The 21,954-nt window shown below is 45.0% G+C and overlaps 1 protein-coding gene across 7 annotated transcripts in view; it reads left to right on the top strand.

Annotated features, from left to right (window-relative positions):
- The window catches only part of PIP5K1B (phosphatidylinositol-4-phosphate 5-kinase type 1 beta), a 264,099-nt gene that overhangs the window by 195,502 nt on the left and 46,643 nt on the right, over positions 1-21,954 (top strand). For all 7 annotated transcript variants that reach the window (XM_064290556.1, XM_023539444.2, XM_064290554.1 and 4 more), the window contains 2 exons: positions 4,908-5,060; positions 6,826-7,125. In XM_064290556.1, the coding sequence (XP_064146626.1) occupies positions 4,908-5,060; positions 6,826-7,125 (453 nt within the window). The remainder of the gene's footprint in view (positions 1-4,907; positions 5,061-6,825; positions 7,126-21,954) is intronic.

The following is a 21,954-nucleotide window of genomic DNA, read 5'->3' as shown; positions in this document are numbered from 1 at the left end:
AGCTCAAGCATAACAATGATTGTAAGGATGGCTCAGGACTGGGCAGTGTTTCGTTCTGTTGTGCATAGGGTCGCTATGAGTCAGAACTGACTTGACGGTACCTAACAACAACAACATATAAGGAGCAAATCTATCTTAGTTCAGAGAGCTGGCAGCCTTAGGCTGTGAGACCCTGCCTGCCTCCCTGTTTGCAAACTGTGAATAAACTTTTCTGTTCTTCCAACCCCGCGTCTGGCTGACTTCAAGTCACTGATCTGCTGGGCAAGAACCTATTAGTTGTTGGCTTCACTATCATCAGCACCAACCTGACACTCCCCCCCCCAGCCACTCACACACATTCATTCTGTGTATGTGTGCATTGTGTATGTGTGTGTATATATGTGCATGTATGTATATGTGTACGTATATATGTGTGTATGTGTGTGTATTGTGTATACATGTATGTGTGTGCAAACATGAGTGTATATATGTATATATGTGTGTATGTGTATATATATGTGTGTGTTGGTGTGTGTGGATGTGTGTGTGTGTGTGTGTTAGAGAAGAGCCTTTGGCTCTCCAGCCATTCTGTAATTACCGAGAGTGGCCATCATGCAGGAAACATGTTTGGGGAACCCAGTGGGGTTTGACATTGAGTTACTGAAATCAATCCCTCATCTGTGACCACATGTTGGACATTAAGGGATTCTCCTTCTGAACTTCCTGGAGCTGCCACCAGCCAAGGAGATGCCACAGGCTTGCATTCCTTGATGCTGGTCAGCTTGACTACCCACCCAGCCTTCAGCCCAGTGAGGATGAGCGTGTGTCTCTACTTAGCTGTGTGCCATTGCATCTGCCTTCCAGCCTGAGTCATTTTGTCTCTGTTCTCAGCCACTGACATTCCCTGTGTGCGTGCTGATTGCACGTCTCACGTTGACGCATTCATGATTTAGGTTACGGGATGGCTGAGAGACTGTGCTTCTGCAGGCTTCGCGGTGCCAGCGCCCCTCCTTTCCCATTTGTTCCTAAATAAGCACCGCCCAAGGGAAGCCAGGAGGCCTCGGAGCGTTCCTCACCACCTCCCCCTGGGCAGCAGGACATTGATGCATTCCTTCCCCACCTGTGCTGCGGGATTCCAGCACCCAGGGAAATCTCTATAGTGTCTTTTCAGGCTCACCTGAGCCAGTGAGAAAAGGGTAGGATGAGGAGTCCCTGGACTGGTGCAAACAGTTAAGCACTCTACTGCTAGCCAAAAGGTAGGTGGTTCGAACCCACCCAGAGGCACCTTGGAAGACAGACCTGGAGATCTGCTTTTGGAAGGTCACACTGTTGAAAACCCTGTGGAGCACAGTACTGCTCTGACACGTGAGGTCACCATGAGCCCGAATCAACTCAAAAGCAACCAACAACAACTCAACAACAACAATAAGAAAGAGCAGAGTAAATATGTTACACTGTTGGGGAAAATGGCAGAAAGAGTATCCCAGCCGCCCCCGGGCAAGCTGATGTTAATTTGCATTGGCAGCACCCAGCTGGGTTGTACTTTGCTTTCTTTCAAGTGGATATAGCAGGGAGGCCCTGCAGGACATGGAAGCCAGAGAATGGATAAATTCTGAAACAGCTTACACAGATGAAAAGTGTCTGAACCGACATAAAACCCAGGCATGCACACGGGCCCTGTTGATCACAGTTAATTAAAATGTTCCTATCTCTCCTTTTTATTTTCTATTCAATGGCAACATCTCAAAGAAGATTCCTTAGAAGAGAATGTATAACTGCGTTGTAGGGTGAGGAGCAATAGAATTACAAGAGCGTGTTGGTAATACTCCTGTCCAGTACCATTAGCCAGTTTACTGAGCACTGATATTATGCTAGGAGTGGCCCTCAAAGAGCTTTTCAATTGGGTGGAAACAATTTATTACAGAGCCCGGGTGGCATAATGTTTAAGTGCTCTAGTGCTGCTGTAACAGAAATATCACAAATAGATGGCTTTCACAAACAGATGTTTATTCTCCCACAGTCTAGTAGGGTAAAAGTCCAAATTCAGGATGTCAGCTCCATGGGAAGGCTTTCTCTCTCTGTTGGCTTTGGAGGAAGGTCCTTCTCATCAATCTGCGCCTGGACTAGGAGCTTCTCCAAACGGGAACCCCAGGCCCAAAGGACTCACTCTGCTCTTGGCACGGCTTTCTTGATATTATGAGTTCCCCCATCTCTGCTTGCTTCCCTTTCCTATTATGTCTTGTAAGAAAAAAGGTGGTGCAGCCCACACCCCAGGGAAACTCCCTTTACATTGTGTCCAGGATACAACCTGAGTAAGGGTATTACAATCCCACCTAATCCTCTTTAACATAAAATACTAATCACAAAATGGAGGACAACCACACAATACCTGGAATCATAGCCTAACCAATTTGACACATATTTTGGGGGTGACACAATTCAATCCATAACAGCCGTTAACCAAAATATTGATGGTTTGAACCTACCCTGCAGCTACACAAGAGAAAGACTTGGTGATCTGCTTCCGGAAAGATTAAACCTGGTACTGTGGCGTCAATTCCGACTCATGGTAACGCAGTAGGATAGAGTAGAACTGCCCCATAGGGTTCACAACCAAGACAACCTTATGGGGCAGCTCTGCTCTGTTACATGAGGTCGCTATGAGTTGGAATGGACTTGACGGCACACAATAACAAGAGAATGGACATTTTCAGAAAAACAAATGATTTATTTCTCCATCTGTATTGATTTATAAATTCATAATAAAAGAATATTTGACAAGTAACCAATGAGATAGGCTTCAGGTGATGTCACTGCCTGGAGAGGAATCCGAGCCTTTCATTGGGAACAGATGTTCAAGTTTGAATCCGTGTTTCTCCAGAAAGCTCTCCCCGTAGCCTCCTAGTTATTCTATATTTGCAGCCTCTAATTCCTGCCGCCTCTGTTGTTTTTGTACTTTCACATTTACTACTGTCCATCAGGAGCGCAGTGGTTAAGCGTTTGGCTGCTAACCAAAAGGTCGGCAGTTGGAGTCCACAAGCCGCTCCTTGGAGACCATATGGGGCAGTTCTGCTCTGTCCTATAGGATTGATATGGGTCAGAATTGACTCGATGGCAATGGGTTTGTTTTTCTGGAATAAATGACCAGGATTTCTAGAGAGCCCAGGGTCTCCCTTCACTTTGTAAGTGAGCTTGCAGTTCATGACTTTATTTTCATGATCATATGAAAGGCCTTTTTGCCTCACTAAGAATGTCTCAGTGTATCTTTGGGTAACCCTCTTGTCACTGGCACCAAGTGGAAATACTCAGTACGTCCTAGGGCACTGTCGGGTCTTCCTTATCTGCCTGTGGAGTGTATTTCATGCTATGTGCCTCTCTCTTCTGCGTATAATCATGTAATAAGGAATAATCAGGTGGTCCTTTTCTCTCAGGGGTTTCAAAAGCACTCAGAGTCCCTGGGTGGTGCAGTTAACACACTTGGCTGCTAAACAAAAGACTGGAGATCCCAGTCCAACCAGCTTCCAAAAAGTCAGCCATTATAACCCCATGGAGCAGAGTTGTACTCTAACACACACACGAGATTGCCATGAGTTGGAATCAGTTCAAAGGCAACTGGTTTGGTTTCTTTGTTGTTGCTGTTTAAAAGCATTCACTTAAAACTTTTAGCTACTTTCAGGTCAGTATTATTATCTTTATTTTGAGGTGAGGATCTGAAGAGCCAAAGATGCTCAGTTACTTACTGGAGGCCACAAACTAGCAACTGGCAGAGCCACAGTTTTACAGAATTGGCAATTCCAAGTCCCAGGCCCTGTCCACTGATTGCCCTTTCATGAGGACACAGGTCTGCACCGAGGGCAGGACGAGTGCCCTGTGCTTCCTCCTGGCTCTTTCAGCATTCTGTCTGCAGTCTGGTGCAATTTGTGCTTTCCTTCCTTGTCCTCAACTCATTCAAAAGAGCCTAGGCTCCAATGCTGATCAGCAAGAGAGTATCAAGGAGCAAAGCTAGATACATGAACCATGGCCTCAGCTACCCTGAGACCAGAAGGACTAGATGGTACCTGGCTACCACTAACAACCGTCCTGAAGAGGGTCACAATAAATAGATCCTCATAGCATGGGAGGAAAATGTGGAACAGAACTTAAATTCTTCAAAAGTCCAGACTTCCTGGACCAGTTGAGACTGGAGGACTCCCCGAGACTATCGCCCTAAGACACTCCGTAAACCTTGAACCAAAATTACTCCCTGAAGTCACCTTTTAGCTAAATCATGGATTGGCTCATAAAGTAAAGCTTATTACTTAGAAGCAAGGATGACAAGACTACGTCTCACATACTTTGGACATGTTATCAGAGGGGTTCATTCCTTGGAGAAGGACATCATTCATGGTAAAGTAGAGGGTCAGCAAAAAAGAGGAATACCCTTAATGAGATGGATTGACACAGTGGCTGCAACAATGAGCTCAAGCATAGCAACAATTGTGAGGATGGCGCAAGAGTGGGCAGTGTTTCATTGTCTTGTACATAGGGCCGCTATGGGTCAGAACAGACTCAACGGCACCTAACAACAGCCGCGTGCCTTCACAAAATCATACATATGATACCAAACGGTCAACAATTACTCTAAAGCAAAGATGAAAGTGTGAGGGACAGGGAAAGTAGATTACTGGAAGTGAAACTTCCAGAAGGGAATTAATGAGAAGGTTAAAACATTGTGAACAATGTAGCCAAAGGCTCTGAACAAGTTGTGTACTAATTATTAAATGGGAACCTAATTTGCTGTGTAAACTCTTACCGAAAACAATAAAATATTATTAAAAAAAAGAAGAAGCAAGGCTAGAGGAAAGGAGAAAGACAGACGCTGCGTGTTGTCAATGACTTTTCACCACCCCACGCTTTTGTTGTAAATATTTCTTTACTTGCTCTTTCAGTACTCCATCTGCAGTGAGCCTCTAATTGAGCTGTCTAACCCTGGGGCCAGTGGGTCCTTGTTCTTTGTGACCAGTGATGACGAGTTTATCATCAAGACCGTTCAGCATAAAGAAGCGGAGTTCCTTCAGAAGCTACTGCCAGGGTATTACATGGTAAGTCACTCACGTCATGAAAGCTTCCCCTCCGGGTTCAATACTGTCTCACAGCTGAGGAAGCACCAGCACATATATGATAGCTCCTGGGGCGGCTTCAGAGGGACTCTCCAGCCTGTCTCACAGCTGAGGAAACACCAGCACATATATGATAGCTCCTGGGGCATCTTCAGAGGGACTCTCTAGCCTGTCTCACAGCTGAGGAAACACAGGCACATATATGATAGCTCCTGGGGCATCTTCAGAGGGACTCTCTAGCATGTTTCTGTCTCTTTGGTGAACTTTCTTTTGTGTTCAGATTATACTATGCCTTCATCGAATAGATTTTTAAAAGTGAACTAGCATTGAGCAGTAGGGTCTAATTGTTGAACCATAGTCCTGGGTTCGTATCCCACGTCTGCTATCAGCTAACCCTGAGACCATGAGTAAGCAACATCACTTCTGAGTCAGTCTTTTTTTTTTTAAAATAACATTTTATTGTATTTAAGGTGAAAGTTGCCCACAGATCAGATTCCCATTTAACAATTTCTACACCAATTTTTCAGTGACATTGGTTACGTGTTTCACCATGTGTCGTCCAGCTCATTCATGCATTCTGGTTGTACTGTTGCCAGTACTCTAGTCTCCCTGCCCCCTTACCTCTCATCTTTGTGTTTGAGTCATTTTTGACCAGTTGGTCTCCTGTAGGTGGTTTTTTAAAGGCCCTCCTTACTCACAGGTGATAGTCTTTATTTTATGAGCCAGTCTGCTATTTAGCTAATCTGAGTCAGCCTCTAAAAGCTGGGGGAATAACCTATGGTACAGAGCTGTGATAGAGGAAGTTACAGAATGTAGGATGAAGGAAGCATTGCAAAGCTCTTTGCACCCAGTGCGTAGTAATAAGAAGAATACCTAACGCTGACTACACACTCTCTAGGTGTCAGACAGGGCTCACAGTCATTTGCATGATTAATTTACTGAATCCTCAGAGCAGGCTTTGTTACTACAGCTGTCTTCGTTTTATACATGGGGTAATTGAGGCAAAGATAAATTGAGTACGTGGCCCAGGGTTATTCAGCTAATGAGTTGCAGGGGTGGGACTTGAACACAGGGTCCAGAAGTGGCATTTTAAACCCCAGCACTAAACCAAAAAACCAAACCCATTGCCATTGAGTCTATTCTGCCCATAGCGACCCTGTAGGACAGAGTAGAACTGTCCCATAGCATTTCCAAGGCTGTAATCTTTATGGAAGCAGACTGCCACATCATTCTCCCAGGGAGCAGCTGGTGGGTTTGAACTGCTGACCTTTAGGTAGCAGCCAAGGGCTTAACTGCTGCACTACCAGCGCACTGCGCATTTTCTCTGCAAATAGCGTGCCCACATAAACAACACAGAGATAATGCACGTAGCATGCCTTGGAAAATAACTCGCAAGGGGGTTGCACAATGGGCAAAAAAACTGCCAGTCTTTCATCCAGCAGCCGGTGCTTAGCCACCGCGCCACCAGGGCTCCTTTGCCCATTTTTAGTTGGGGCTCATTTGGGAATTCTGTCCATTTTCAGCGCAGTCCCTTTGCGCGTCCTGAGTTTACAGTGATGAAGTTACTGTTCCAACAAGCAGACTTAAGGGATAAATTAGAATCAATAATGTTTTAGCAACAACTATTAGTAAAGGCAATTGTGTCCCATTTTGAATGATCCTGTTGGTGTGGAAACGCATCTTTCGCGGAGCAGGGTCTTGTAAAAATGGGAGGTTGTGAGCATTTTTCCCCCTTTTCTGTTTCCAGAACTTAAACCAGAACCCAAGGACCCTTTTGCCCAAGTTCTACGGCCTGTACTGCATGCAGTCGGGCGGTATCAACATCAGGATCGTGGTGATGAACAACGTCTTGCCACGCGCCATGAGGATGCACTACACCTACGACTTGAAAGGCTCCACCTACAAACGAAGGGCCTCCCGGAAGGAGAGAGAGAAGTCAAACCCCACGTTCAAGGACTTGGATTTCCTACAGGACATGCACGAGGGACTGTATTTTGATATAGACACCTACAACGCGCTGATGAAAACGCTCCAGAGAGACTGCCGGGTAAGGAACGTGCCCGCCCTGATTCCCTTTGAAAGGTCACCCTGGACTGCCACGCATCAAAATCATATAATTAAGGAATGTCCAGTGTGGACCTGTGGAATCCCATCTTTCCCAGTCCTGGTGTTGATCCATGCTTCTCTGAGGTTGAAGGAATTGCTGGATGATGAGAGAATCATCTAGAATCTCTTCACTGGTATCTCTGTTGATTTCACAAATAAGAGCAGTTGGCTTCAGAGTCCCTGGGTGGTGCAAACAATTAACACACTTAGCACTAACCCAAAGGCTGGAGGTTCCAGTCCACCCAGAGGCACCTTGGAAGAAAGACCTGGTGATCTACATCTGAAAAATCAGCCGTTGGAAGCCCAATGAAGCATAGGTCTACTCTGACACAGTGCAGGGTAGCCATGAGTTGGAGTTGACTTGATAGCAACTGGGTTTTTTTTTTTGTTTGTTAGTTTTTTTCTACATCAGCTTCCTTTGATAAAATGAGTCAAGAAAACTTTTCTTTTCATCCTCCCCCATGGGGAAGGTAGTTAAACTAAACTAGAGGGAAAAGAAATTTAGGTTTAATGCAGTGATTGGCCAGAAGAGCTATATAGAAATCTTGGAAGAAGTAAGCTTCCAGTGGGGGAGAGAAATTTGAGAAATGTGCTTGGTGGGGTTAATACGTAGATCCCAGGGTGAGCAGCACGTGTGCTGAAGTTGTTTCATGTTCTCTGAGTGAAAGGCAGGCGTTGTCATTCTGTGCAAACTTAACCAGGTACATTGTCAGAAGGGATTCACGGTCCGTAGTCTCTCAGGCTGCAATAATTAAAAAAGAAAAAAAGGTCAAAATGTAGGCAAAATTTTCTGCCCTGGCGCATTTCTAGAATGCAGGTAAGTGTCTTTTTGGAGAAAAAGATGAGACTACAAGCCTAATGGTGTCTGAAAGAGAACGATCATTTGATTAGCAAATCCTCGGGACTATCCCTCCCTGGCCTAGCTGCACTGGAAGAGAAGGTCTAGCCACTCTGCTTATTTGGGCCTAGTGGGGGGGGGGGGGGCAGAGGGCGTGTGGAGCGGGCAGAGGCCGTGGAGGAGGAGGGGCAGAGGGCATGAAGGCGCAGGGCTAGGCCCGGGCCTGGCAGGGCTGCCTGGAGGAGGCTGTAGGGCTCACAGAGCTTGGCTGGGGGAAATATGGGCTGTGCCTCCCAGGCTGTGGCTTTCTTGCCTTCTGTGGTGCAGTGGTTAAAACGGTGGCCTGCTAATGGAAAGGTCCGAGGTTCACAGCCACCGGCAGCTCAGCACGGGAAAGATGCGGCAGTCCGTTTTCCACAGAGGTTTCACAGCCTGGGAACCCCGATGGGGCTGCTATGAGTCGGAACTGACTCTCTGGCAGTGGGTTTGGTGGGCCGCCACAGGTGACTGACATCATTGCAGGGAGGGACACACTTCTCTGCCCACCCCATCTCATCCGAAGGTGAGGAAGATGGCATAACCTGCCATCTAACGTTCTGTGAAACCCACTGCCCTCTGGTTGATTCTGACTCACGGAGACCCTATAAGACAGTAGAACTGCCTCATCAGATTTCCCAGGCTGTAAGTTTTATGGCAGCAGACTGCCATGTCTCTCCTCCACAGAGCTGCTGGTGGGTTCATACCACCGACATCTCAGTCAGCAGCCGAGCACTTAACCACCGTGCCACTAGGTCTAACCTAGAAGGTGGGGAATTCTCACTGAGGAACCAAAACCCCAAACCAGTTGTCCTCCAGTCAGTTCTGACTCCTGGCGACCCCACGTGTGTCAGAATAAAACTGCGCTCCGTGGGGTTTTCGGTAACTGATTTTTCAGAAGTCGGTCACCAGGCCTTTCTTCTGAGGTGCCTCTGGGTAGATTCGAACTCCACCCTTTCAGTTAGCAGCCGAGGCATGAACTGTCTGCACCACCCAGGGGCTCCTTGAGCAGCACCAGCCTACGCTTTCTGGGTTTTGCTTTCTACCTGTTGTAACATACATGCTAATACTTGGGAATGCGTCCTTGGTGTCATTTTCTTTGTTGACAGAAATATCACTTCACAGCCCCTGTTACACAGCTTCCGTTTCGTGAGCTCTTACGGTGTGCCAGGCTAGGCGGAGAATTTTTAGGGCCTTATCCCTTTCCCTTTCCCCCTCAGCCCTTTGAAGTCAGCACCATTCATGTTCCCATTTTAACTGATGAGGAACTGCGTTCTCAAAGAGGTAAAGAAGCTTGTCCTGCATTGCTTAGTGGGTCAGTGCGAGGGCCCGCACCTGTTTGGGGACAAAGCGTATGCTTTAGTTGAAATTTACAGTCACTCTAAGGCTTATTTATTTATTTATGTTTCCTGTTATTGTTTAAGAAGGCATGGAAGGAACAGTGGGAATGAAGCAAAAAAAAAAAAAATTGTCCAACAGAGCAACTGGGCGGGTATGAGTGATTCTTCTTTTTTTTTTTTTTTTAATTAAGTAAATAAAAAGAAAAAACAGCACTCACATTTTACTAGAAACCCTTTTCCTGTGTTTTTCCTACCCTTTCAGGATGTGGGTGAAAAGTGACTCTCAGCTCCCCAGAGAGTAGCACAAGCCTGACCAGTTTTAGACTTGCTTTCTCTCTCTGTGTGTGCCTCTTGCCTGTTGAATATGGAAGGCCTTTTTCTGCCTCCTCCTAAAACCACAGGCTTTGGTGCCAGAACAAAAGGAAAGGTGGAGTGCAAAAGCCCTGTTGCCCGGGGATTGTCTGTTTATTCGTGCTTCCTGAGCTCTAGACTGGTGGATGAGGGCAAGCACTCCTCTTCATCAGGAATGAGAGCCTGGAGAGTTGCTTTTTGTTGTTGTTGTCTACTTGTTTGTGTTTCTAGAAACATCCTGTTAAAAGTCAAGTGTACAGTTATCCTAAGGCTAACTTCTTGTCACTCATTGTATTTGACCTTCTACCTGTACCTGTTGCTGTCGAGTTGATTCCGACTCATAGTGACCCTATAGGACAGAGTAGAACTGCCCCATAGGGTTTCCAAGGAGCGCCTGCTGGATTTGAACTGGTGACCTTTTGGTTAGCAGCCATCACTCTTGACCACTATGCCACCAGGGTTTCCTGACCTTCTATAAGACATACCAAAAAAACCTATCAAACCCATTGCCGTGGTGTTGATTCTGACTCGTAGCAACCCTATAGGACAGAGTAGAACTGCCCCATAGGGTTTCCAAGGCTATCATCTTTACAGGAACAGACTGCCACATCTTTCCCCCATGGAGCAGGTGGTGGATTCGAACTGCTGAGCTTTCGGTTAGGAAGTGGGCGCTTAACCATTGAGCCACCAGGGCTCCCCACTACAAGACATGTTATTATCATTAGGTGCCGTTGAGTCGGTTCCTACTCATAGCGACCCTACGTACAACAGAACAAAACACTGCCTGGTTCTGCGCCATCGTCACAATCGTTATGGTTGAGCTCCTTGTTGTAATCACTGTGTCAGTCCATCTCCTTGAGGATCTTCCTCTTTTTCACTGATCCTCTGCTTTAGCAAGCATAGCGTCCTTCTTTAGGCACTGATCCCACCTGATAACATATCCAAAGTATTTGAGACAAAATTTCACCATCCTTGCTTCTAAGAAGCATTCTGGCTGTACTTCTTCCAAAACAGATTTATTCGGTCTTCTGGCAGTCCATGGTATAGTCAATATTCTTCACCAACACCGTAATTCAAAAGCATCAATTCTCATTCAGTCTTCCTTATTCATTGTCCAGCTGTCACATGCATATGAGGCAATTGAAAACACCATGACTTGGGTCAGGTGCACCTTAGTCCTTAAAGAGACATCTTTGCTTTTTTAACACTTAAAAGAGGTCTTTTGCAGCAGATTTGCCCAATGCAATGTGTCCTTTGATTTCTTCACTGATGAGTGATGATTGTGGATTCAAGTAAAATATTGATTGCGGATCCAAGTAAAATGAAATCATTGGCAACTTCAGTGTTTTTCTGTTTATCATGCTGTAGTCTGGGAAAAAGTGCTTTTAAAGATAGGAGTCTCTACGCAGCCAAGCCAGGATTCCATGTGAAAATAAAGTCAGTATCATATATCCAAGGACTTTCAAAAGATTGTACCTATAAAAGTCCCTTTTTTTTAACTCTGTATTTTGAAATAATAGATTCATCTGCAGTTGGGAAAAATACAGAGAGATCATATACCCTTCACATAACTTCTTGTGATACGTGTTGGAAGATTATGATAAAAATGTTTTTAAATACAAAATTTTTATGTTTTAATTTGGAAAGAACAATTAGGAACTATTTCTGTAGGAATTATTCATTTTCAATTTACTATACTTATTTTACCAAAACCCACTGCTGTCAAGTCAATTCAACGGCAGCGGGCTTGGCTCTTCTGTATAATTAGTTTATGCTCCAGTAAACAAACAAACAAACAAAAAACAGTAAAGAAGCCGTTTAGGTATATAAGGAAAAAGTGGTGAAAGGTGAATGTGGAAAACTTACAGTTAAGTCTAATGGCTGATAACACGTCTGTGAGAGTTAGCGTAGTTAGACAGTTACTCCTAAGGAGGCGAGGACTGATGTACAGGACATAGAACATTTCTATGAGACTTCATTTTGCTTGCTGAAGGTGAGAGGACTCGAAGCACTTAACTGTTGAAGGTCAAAGACCACAGCCTTCAGTATGGATTGCACCTCAGCGTAAAGAAAACAAAAATCTTCACAATTGGACCAATAAGCAACATCATGATAAATGGAGAAAAGATTGAAGTTGTCAAGGATTTCATTTTACTGGGATCCACAGTCAACACCCATGGAAACAGCAGCCAATAAATGAAATGATGAGTTGCATTGGGGAAATCTGCAGCAAAAGACCGCTTTAAAGTGTTGAGAAGCAGAGATGTCACCTTGAGGACTAAGGTACGCCAGAATCAAGCCATGGTATTTTCAGTCGCCTCACATGCATGTGAAAGCAGGACAGTGAATGAGGAAGACCGAAGAAGAATTGATGCTTTTAATTGTGGTGTTGGCAAAGAATGTTGACTATACCACAGACTGCCAGAAGAATGAAGTCTGTCTTGGAAGAAGTACAGCCAGAATGCTCCTTAGAAGCGAGGATGGCAAGACTTTGTCTCATATACTTTGGACATGTTATCAGGAGGGCCAGTCCCAGGAGAATGACATGCTTGGTAAAGTAGAGGGCCAGTGAAAAGGGGAAGACCCTCTGTGAGATATATTAATGCAGTGGCTGCAACAATGGGCTGAAACATAGCAACGGTTGTGAGGATGATGCAAGACCAGGCAGTGTTTCATTCTGTGGTGCATGAGGTCACTGTGAGCCGGGACTGACCTGATGACACCTAACAACAACAGCTGTTGGTCTTTCTACATGTGTTGTAATTACTTGGGTACTTGTTTAATGTGAACTGTCTTAGTTACCTAGCTCTGTCATGTGAAGAAATACCACAAGTGGGTGGCTATAAAGAATAGAAATTTGTTCCTTATTGTTCAGGAGGCTGGAAGTCTGTATGCAGGGTGCTGGCTGTAGGGAGAGGTCCTTCTTGGTCTATTGCAGCTTCTGGTAGCTGCCAGCAACCCTTGTGGTTCTTGGACTTATAGATGTGTCTGCCGTGTGTGTCTGTCTTCACATTGCGCTTTTCCCCTGTGTGTTTTTTTGTCCATTCTGCTGTTTTTTATAAGACATACTCTAAGAAGTGATTAGGTTTAGGACCCACCCTACTCTGATATCATGTCATTAACATAACAAAAGAGAAACCCTGGTTCCAAACAGGATCATATTTACAGGTACAAGGATTACAATGTTCATATTTCTTTTAGGAGGACAGAGTTCAATTCATAACATGTATCTAAAAAAAAAAAAAAAAAATCTAGTAAAATCTCCTCATAAGAGCAGAAATTGTGTGGGTTCATTTTCCCACCCGTCAGCTTGCTTAGAATAGTAGTTGTCTCAATGTCAGTCTTCCGACGAAGCCTAAGTGCAGTGTGATGTATCACTTTTCTGTGGGCCTTCTCTCCGTGGTCTTGTAACTCCTACCCCGGTGACTGGGTGGGATTGTGGAAACAGGGTAATTGTGCGCCACCCAGGAGATTGGTCAGTTTTGCCATCCCAGTGGACTTAAAATGAGTCAGGCCAGAGGTGGAAGGAGAGGCTTTTACCACCATTAAGGAAGAAGAGCCCAGAGCAGAGCATGCCCTTTGGACCTAGGATCTCTGTGCTGAGAAGCTGTTGGAACCAGGAGACGGAGACAGAGAGAAAGAGCTGTAACACTAAAGACAATGAGAAGCGGAGGCAGAGAAATGGAGGCAGGAGAGAGAGACCAGTCAGAGATGGTGCAGTGGGCTTCCTGGTCCACCGAATGAGAGCGCTGAGTGCCTTTGGGCAGGAGCCTTGCTGGCGGAGTAGGGTGCCTCTGGGCACTTGGTAGAGCTAGGTTTGCTGACCCATGGAGCTAGAACTGAGTGCCTTCGGGCCAGGGCTTAATGGCAGAGTGGGGCACTTAGGGGTACTTATCAGCAGGGCTAAAAGAGCTTTGTAACACGTACCTGAGCAGGGCAGAGGCTGAGGGCCAGAGAGAAGCATACCTGTGGGCACAGCTGAGAAGAGGTTGTCCTGATGGAAGAACTGTGTCCTGAGTGTTCTTGAACCTGAATTGTAACCTGTTACTTCCCTAATGAACCCCATAACTGTGAGAATAGTCTGTGAGTTCTGTGAGGCCCTTGCCATGACTTACGGGACCCAGCAGAGAAGGAGAGAGTGCCGTGGGAGGGATGGTTGGTGTCAGAACTGGTAAAAGTGGCGGAGAGAGGAAGCATATCTGACTTCTGCTTCATAGGAATCCACCCTGGTCTGTTGATCTTGATTCTCCTTCCCTATTGTGAAGTTAGAGGCCAGATGCTGCTCCCACGCCATTTTTACACCAAGAGAACAACAGCAAACATTTTTGAAATGGTTAACCTCACCTAATCAATAAAATGTAATAAAAGTAGGTTTTGATAATAGCCTACACATGGTTTGGTGTGACAGTAAGCCAGAGTAAATCATGTCTATATTGTCAATTTGTGGATAATTGTGTGGGATAAATTTGTATTGATCATTTGGCCAGTAAATTAGTAGATTGCAACTGTGTTGATTCCCCATTCTACGGATTTGTTTATTTGGGCGGTGATTGCCATCCCCGTTTAAGACTATCTGGACAACACAACCATTCATCAGTCTGAAAGGAGGCGGATGCTGATCCAAGCTTTTGCCGGTTGCTGCAATTCAGCTCTAGTGCAGGTGGGTCATGGAAAAGGGTCCTGCAGCCTGCAGTAAGAGAAGAAGCTAGGTCAGTGCCAGAGAGTGGCCAGGTAGCTGTTGTTGCTAGTTGTCATTGAGCCCACTCTGACTCATGACGACCTTATATATAACAGAACAAAACAGGGCCCAGTCCTGCTCCATCTTCACGATCATTAGTATATTTGAGTCCGTTGTTGTGGCTGTTGTGTTAATCCATCTTATTGGAGGTTTCCTTCATCTTCGTTGACCCTCCGCTGTAGCAATTGGTCTTTCCTGATGACGTGTCTAAAGTAAGCAAGTCAAAGACTCTCCATCTTTCCTTGTATGGAGCATTTTAGTTGCGTTCTAAGAATGATTAGTTCGTTCTTTTGGCAGTCCATAAAAAACCAAAAAACCCAAACCCACTGCTGTCGAGTCGATTCTGACTCATAGCGACCCTATAGCGACCCTAGTACGTTCAGTATTTTTCACCAGCATCATGATTCAAATGCATCAATTCTTCTCCAGCCTCCCTCTTTCATTGTCCAGCTTTTGAATGCTACAAGGATCAGACTATTCTCCTACCAAGTTGCTCACGCTTGAGTTTCTACTAAGTAAGGGGTACCTCAATTCTGGCTGCTTTCGAAAGGTCACAACCTTTGAAACCTTATGGCGCAGTTTACTGTGCACACATGGGGTCACCATCAGTCAGAATTGACTTGAAGGCAACTAACACCAGAAATAATGACAATTTGAGTCAACCAAGTAACTCTGAATATTTTGTCAAACCAGGGATTCCAGTCATCTGGGGAAGGGAATATTGTATCTCAGCCGTAACCTGTAGGTAGCTTACACATTGAAATACATCACACTTAATACATAATCATAAAAAAACACAATACACGATCCTGAGGGCTGTAAGGACACGTTGCCAAGGCCCAGTTCGCCTCTGGCTCAGCTCTGTTAATGTTTATTGTGGACTTGCTCTGAGCCAGGCAATGCTAGACATTTTAGAGCTTGTGGGTATAATGGGGGAAAGTTGGCTGAAATTTTGAAACCGTTAAGTAATCACCTAGGCGGATGTGGATGGCCTGGGCTGGAGGCACCAGATGGTGGGTTCTCTAGCCCTGACATGGGCAGATGGTGTGGGAGTTAGGAACAGGCTCCATCAAAGTAGAGAGTTTGTTATGGACAGGGCAATGAGTTAATTAAATCTTCCCACCTACTTCAAGGAGGGAGAGAGACAGGGAAGAAAACTTTGCTAAGTGACTGACGAACACAAAGTAAAATTAGTAACTCAAAGATTTAATTTTAAATGTTTAATGAAAAGCACAGTCAAGTCCACAGACACGTGCCAGTGCTCCCAGCATGAGTGCACATGAAATCCTATTAACTCAAAAGGAAAGCTGCTCTCTGAGAAATGCGAGCGTTACAGTGGATTGATTGTTTCTGAAGTCTTGGGAAGAGCGTGATCAGGGACTAGTCTGTGACGTTGGATCCTGCGGGAACGGCTTTTGAGAATTCTCATTAACTACAGAAATGGAAGGATTATCGAGCCAGGTTTTTTTTTTTTTAATGCTCAACTTCAAACCAAATGGGGCATTATAAATATTTCTCCAGAAAGACTGAAAATGTTTTCCTCTGCCCTGAGAAGTAAACTCCTTTTCTTCCTAAATGAAATATTACCTAAAGAGTTGATGATTCATGTATTTCCTGAGTTTGTTGTTATATGTCTAGCTAGCCTTCAATTTTAAGTAATTTGTCACACAGAAGTTTAAATATACAATAATTCAACTCACATGGGGATAAAGCCTTTGAGCTTATGCAATGGAATGATGCTGCATGGAGTCCGTTAGGGTTTCCTGCTTTTGTGTGAAAAGAACCTACTTGTCTTTGATTTTGTAGATGACTTTAGTGCACAGATAAGGCCAGGGGAGGTCCCAAATTGGGGGACTCACACAAGTGTCTGAGGGGAGGGAACAAAGGGGAGGAAATGCCCCATGGACTGAATTCCCTTCCCAATTGGGAATCCTGGGAAACCAGAGAGCAGAGCTATGGCAGGAAGGGGAAGTATCCACAGGGGGCCTCGACGGTAGCAACTCTGGCTTTGAAGATGTTTCCGGAAAGCCTTTGAGTTTGGCCACAGTAGATCCGGCTGAGGACACTGGTGTTCAGCAGTCACACAGATCATGATGTGAAATAGAGCAGGGTTGACAACACCCAAACTGAAGGAGACGGTGGGCAGCAAACCCTAGCAACTTCCAGGATGAAATTGAGGCTCCTCGTCTTTGAAGAAACTTCTGGAATCCAGTGAGTGACTGAGTTACAGAAATGTAAGAAGTCTTTGGGAGACCCTAGGTGGTGCAAAGGAATAACACCCTCTGCTGCTGAGGCCCTCCATTTACTTTAATCTTTAAACCATCACCCTATGCCATGTGGGATGTGGCATTGAGCCACCCTCTTAAACCTTTTAAATTTTGACCATGTACATATGTTATTATTTAAAAAATAAAATACTTCAAGACAGAAAAATTAATTTCTAGTGATACCAATCAGACACGTAATTGGAGGGAGAAAAACAATTTTATCAACCCTGGGGTTCCCATCACTTCTTAAAACTCACCTTCTAGGTACTTTCCGGTGTCCTTAAATTGTGAGTTTTTCAGTGCCAGCGGTGAAGTTTCCAGGCCCAAGGTCCTTCTTGCCCTGTGGAAGCCTTGATGATCACGCCAAACGGATTGGCATGATTTTTCTGGCCTCAGCTCACCCTGGGGAATCCAGGTTGACAAATTCCGCTTCGCATTCCTCCCCCGTTAGTGACATGGCATGCAGCACGTGGCTCCTGAATTCTTGCTCTGTGGAAGCCTCTGTGCTGAGTCCTGGGGGGGTTACCAAAACTGAATAGGATATGGCCCTTGCCTCTGAGAAGCTTAGTCTAAATGCTAGACCTAAACCATCAAGCTTTTTTTTTTTTTTTTTTATCATGGACAGCCTCTTCCATTTTCCTTACCTCTCACCAGCGGGTGGGCTGTAATGGACAGTGATGAGAACTACGGGGTTTCACCTCCTAGTTGAAGTGGGTGGGGAGACTCGGACCAGGTGTGGCCTCTGAGTCTCATAGAGCAGGCTGGCGTGCAGGCTCTCAGCTAAGCCCACCAGCTAAGCTGCAGACATGCATGATGAACCCAACTAGAAGATACATAATAGGAAGGACTTGACGAATCCAATATTAGAGGGTATGTTTCAGTATGTTTACAAAATATCTATGAAGGAAAGAAAACCTCCAAAACTCGTCCAATATCGGAAGGCGACGAATATGTACGTATGTATTTATGTATGTATGGAACCCTGGTGACACAATGGTTAAGACTTATGGCTACTGATCAAAAGGTCAGCAGTTCAAATCCACCAGCCACTCCTTAGAAACCCTATGGGCAGTTCTACTCTGTCCTATAGGGTCGTTATGAGTAGGGATCAACTCAATGGCCATAGATTTTTTTTTTTTTTTTGGTATACGTATATGTATATATATATATATATATAATTTTTTTTTTTTTTTAATGAAAAGTGGCTATTTCTAATGCCTATAAGGTATACTGCTGTTACATCAAGCTTTTACAGTGAGCCAAAAAGCCTTGGTACAGGTTAACTCAGCGCAGCCCAGGGTTCTGAGTCCCTCTAGTGGGCACAGTGACACACACATCATTGCCATAACTAGGCTAAGAATTGAATATTTATTTCCGTCTGCGTTGCCAGTCAAAATAGTGTGGCTTGTCACAGCCTGTATTCTCCCTTTATTATATTAGCAGAGAACACTCTGGGCTGTTTTGTGAAATTAAATTAAGTTAAAAAGGCAGCACTCAGCTCTTGCACAAGCAAGTGATTTCAGGAGCTGTCCTGGGAAGGGCCTGCTTTGGAGGGGCGGCGGACTCCAGGCTTCGTTTTTCCCTAAACCAGTGTACCTGGGTATGTCCGTTTGCACGAAATCTCCAGGTTGCTCTTTTGAATACCATTTCGAATTGTCTTATATTGTAAGATTAGCCCAGATGGTTTTGCCAATCATTTAGTCCTTACTAAGGGACTGGACGATAAAACCAAAACCAAACCTGTTGCCATCCAGTCAGTTCCAACTAGCGATGATCCCATGTGTTACAGAGTAGAACTGCTCCCTAGGGTTTTCTTGGCTGTAATCTTTAGGGAAGCTGATCACCAGGTCTTTCTTCCACTGTGCTGCCAGGTGGGTTTGAACCACCAGCTTCTGAGTTAGTAGGTGAGCATAAACCTTTTACACCATTGAGGGACTTGGAACTGGCCATAGGCCCAGGGAAAAACCTAGCAGGGCCCTTAATACTGCTTCCCGTCAGGCCCGTGTTTAGCTCTTGCTCAGCACTCCCATCAGAGAAAGAGCAGGTGCCATGAGTATAGAGCATAGTAAGCTTTCTGCTTTAACTTGGCTAAGATCCCAAGTTAATAATTTTTATTTTTTGCCTATGCCTGTCATCAGCAGAGATTCTGGTACATTAACTCTAAACAAATGCATTTCATCTGACCATTTCACGGGACGCCATTCAACTTTATTCCTGAAGAGCTCAAACATATGCAAAAGTGTACAGAATATTATAATGAACCCCCATGGACTCAGCACCCATCTTCAGCCATTAACTACTCACGGCCAATCTGGTTTGATTTCACACCCTCCTTCATATACTTTAACTACATCTCAGGCATCTTATCATTTCACCCATATTTTAGTAAGAGTCTCTGGAAGCTAAGGATTCCTTAAAAAAAAAGTATAATACTACTATCACACCTTCAACAAATTAACAATAATTCATACTAATCATTAAGTAGTATTCACGTTTCTAACTGCTTCATAAAATGACTTTTATAGTTTGGATCAGGATTTCAATAAGGTCTGCTTGTTAAATTCTCCTGGTCACCCTTATTTTTTGATTTTGAGGTATTTATTGAAGAGTTGGAGTTGTATATTCCACTGTCTGGAGTTTGCTGACTGCGTCTCGTAGTTTGATTTCACATGCTCCACTCTCCTCTGTTTTTCCTGTAAATGGGCTGTTCCATCTAGAAATTTGGTCAAATTTAGATTTGACTTCATATTTTCTGTTGTGTCCTTCCATCAAGAAGCACATAATGTCAGATTACTTAACTTTTTGTGATGTTAGTGGCAGTTTATAACCATTGACTAGGTCCATTACTTCACTGTTGTCGTTGTTAGTTGCCATCGGGTCTCCCCAACTCATGGCAGCCTTATGTATAACAGAACAAAATGTCGTACCGTCCTGCGCCACCTTCTTGATCGCTGGTATGTTTGAGTCTATCGCTATGCCTATTTTGTAATCCCTTCCAACCTAGGGGGCCTTATCTTCCACCACTATATTGGACAGTACTCTATTGTGATCCATAGGGTTCTCAATGGCTAATTTCTGAAATAATTCGCCAGGCATTCCTTCCTAGTCTGACTTAGCCTGGAAGCTGCATTGAAGCCTGTCCACTGTGCATGACCCTGAACGTATTTGAAATACTGGTGGCATACTTTCCAGCTTCATGAAAGCCACCACAGTACACAGATGGATGGTGGATTCATTAATGAAAGGTTAAAAGATGGTAGTTTTCTAATTTAGCACACATTAACTAGAATGGCATTAGAATCTTTAAATAAGAGAGTGCCTGCTCAATAAAATAATTCCCAGTCCTGTGCTCTCCTGACCTAGCGTCCTTCCCAGTCTTATGCTCACCTAATGTATCAGTCCTGTGTTTTCCCAAAGTAGCATTACTTCTCAGGCTGGGAAAGCAGAGTAGCAGGGGAAAGGGAAGCTAAGGAGACCTCAAGATGTGTTTCTGAATGAAGCTTCCTTCTTGAGGGCCAGCAGTAAGAACTCTTGGATGATTTAAGGGTCCTTGTAAGGGACCTGGAATCCCTCCTAGGTGGCGGAAACCATTAACACACTCACCTGATAACCAAAAGTTTGGCAGTTCAAACCCACCCAGCAGCTCCCCCGGGGAAAGAGCCGATGAACTGCTCCCATGGGAATTACAACTTAGAATATGCTATGGGGTAGTTTACTCTGTCACATGGGGTCACTATGAATCCGAATCGGATTCTGCAGCCCCTAACAACAAGGACCACGCAGCCCTCTGGCTCCTCCTAGCAGCCTGACAGAAGACTGCAGTTGTAAAAATGGTGTAGGGGCGGTGTCTGACCTCTTTGGACCCCACAACGGGGAAGGAGAACCAAGATCAACAGCCCAAGACTGATTCCTATGACGCAGGTGTGGGACATGCCTTCTCCCTCCACCATCTTTACGAAGTCCGACACCAACCGTCCCTCACACAGCACTCGCTACTGGATTTGACAATTCATTGCAGTGGCCACATAGAACTCACAGACCATACTCACAATTATGGGGTTTATTAGGGAAGTAACAGTTAGTAACAGTTACAGTTCAGGCCCAGGAATACTCAGGATGCAGTTCCTCCGTCAGGATAGCCTCTTTCCAGCAGTGCTTGCAGGCACGCCTCTCCCTGGCCCTCAGTCTCTGCCCAAGAGCACTCAGTTTTCTCTCTCCGTGGGCTAGGAAACCCACTGTGCTGTCTCCTGCTGCTGCGCCTCTCCTTCCTTGATGGTAGTAGGATCCTCCTCTCTGCTCTGGAATTGGCTCTCTTTTAAGGCAAAACTGACCGGTCCCCTTGGTGGGTCACAATCACCCTATCATGCAGTCGTGCCCAGTCACCTGAGTTACCAGAGCATGGCTAGAAAGGCCATACACAAAAGCCATTGATCGCACCGCAGCAGTGGTTTGAGGAATGCGATGTGCTCCCAAAGCATCTGAGGATGTAGAAAGGAAAGGAGAACCAGCCACTCTTAGGACCTTTGACCATAAGGAGAGCATAAGAGTGCCTGTCGTTCTGGAGGCCAGAAGTGGCCCAGTAGAAGAATTCTCACCTTCCATGTAGGAGACTCAGGTTCAAGTCCCAGCCAATGCACCTCATGTACAGTCACCACCCGTCTGTCAGTGGAGGCTTGCGTGTTGCTATGATGCTGAACAGGTCTCAGCAGAGCTTCCAAACTAAGAAAGACTAGGGAAAAAGGCCTTGTGGTCTACTTCAGAAAAATCAGCCAAGGAAAACCATACAGACCACAGCAGTTCAATCTGCAGCTGACCATGGGGATGGCACAGGACCAGGCAGTGTTTCATTCTGTTGTGGATGGGGCCTCCATGAGTTGGGGGCTGACTCGATTACAGCTACCAACAACAACATTTGTTCAGAGTTGGGATAGCTCCCATGTCGTGTCCCCAAACCTGCAGAAACTATGTAAATAAGGGCCTTGCTCACACATCATTCATCTACCAAGAGAACCTGGAGAACATGCATTTATTCCAGGAACAAGTATGTTTGATCATATCTACAGGGTACTGTACCAGCTGCTTTGAAATCGACTATTTTATCCTATTTCAGTATTAATATTGACTTAAAATACTCCTTGCCAGAGAAGGAAAAAATACCTGGCTTTGTTAATACAAAGCATTGCAATATTCCAATTTGCTT

Source organism: Loxodonta africana, chromosome 9 (assembly GCF_030014295.1).
Source record: "Loxodonta africana isolate mLoxAfr1 chromosome 9, mLoxAfr1.hap2, whole genome shotgun sequence".
In the NCBI taxonomy this organism is placed as follows: domain Eukaryota; kingdom Metazoa; phylum Chordata; class Mammalia; order Proboscidea; family Elephantidae; genus Loxodonta; species Loxodonta africana.
This window is presented reverse-complemented; position numbering and strand designations above follow the sequence as displayed.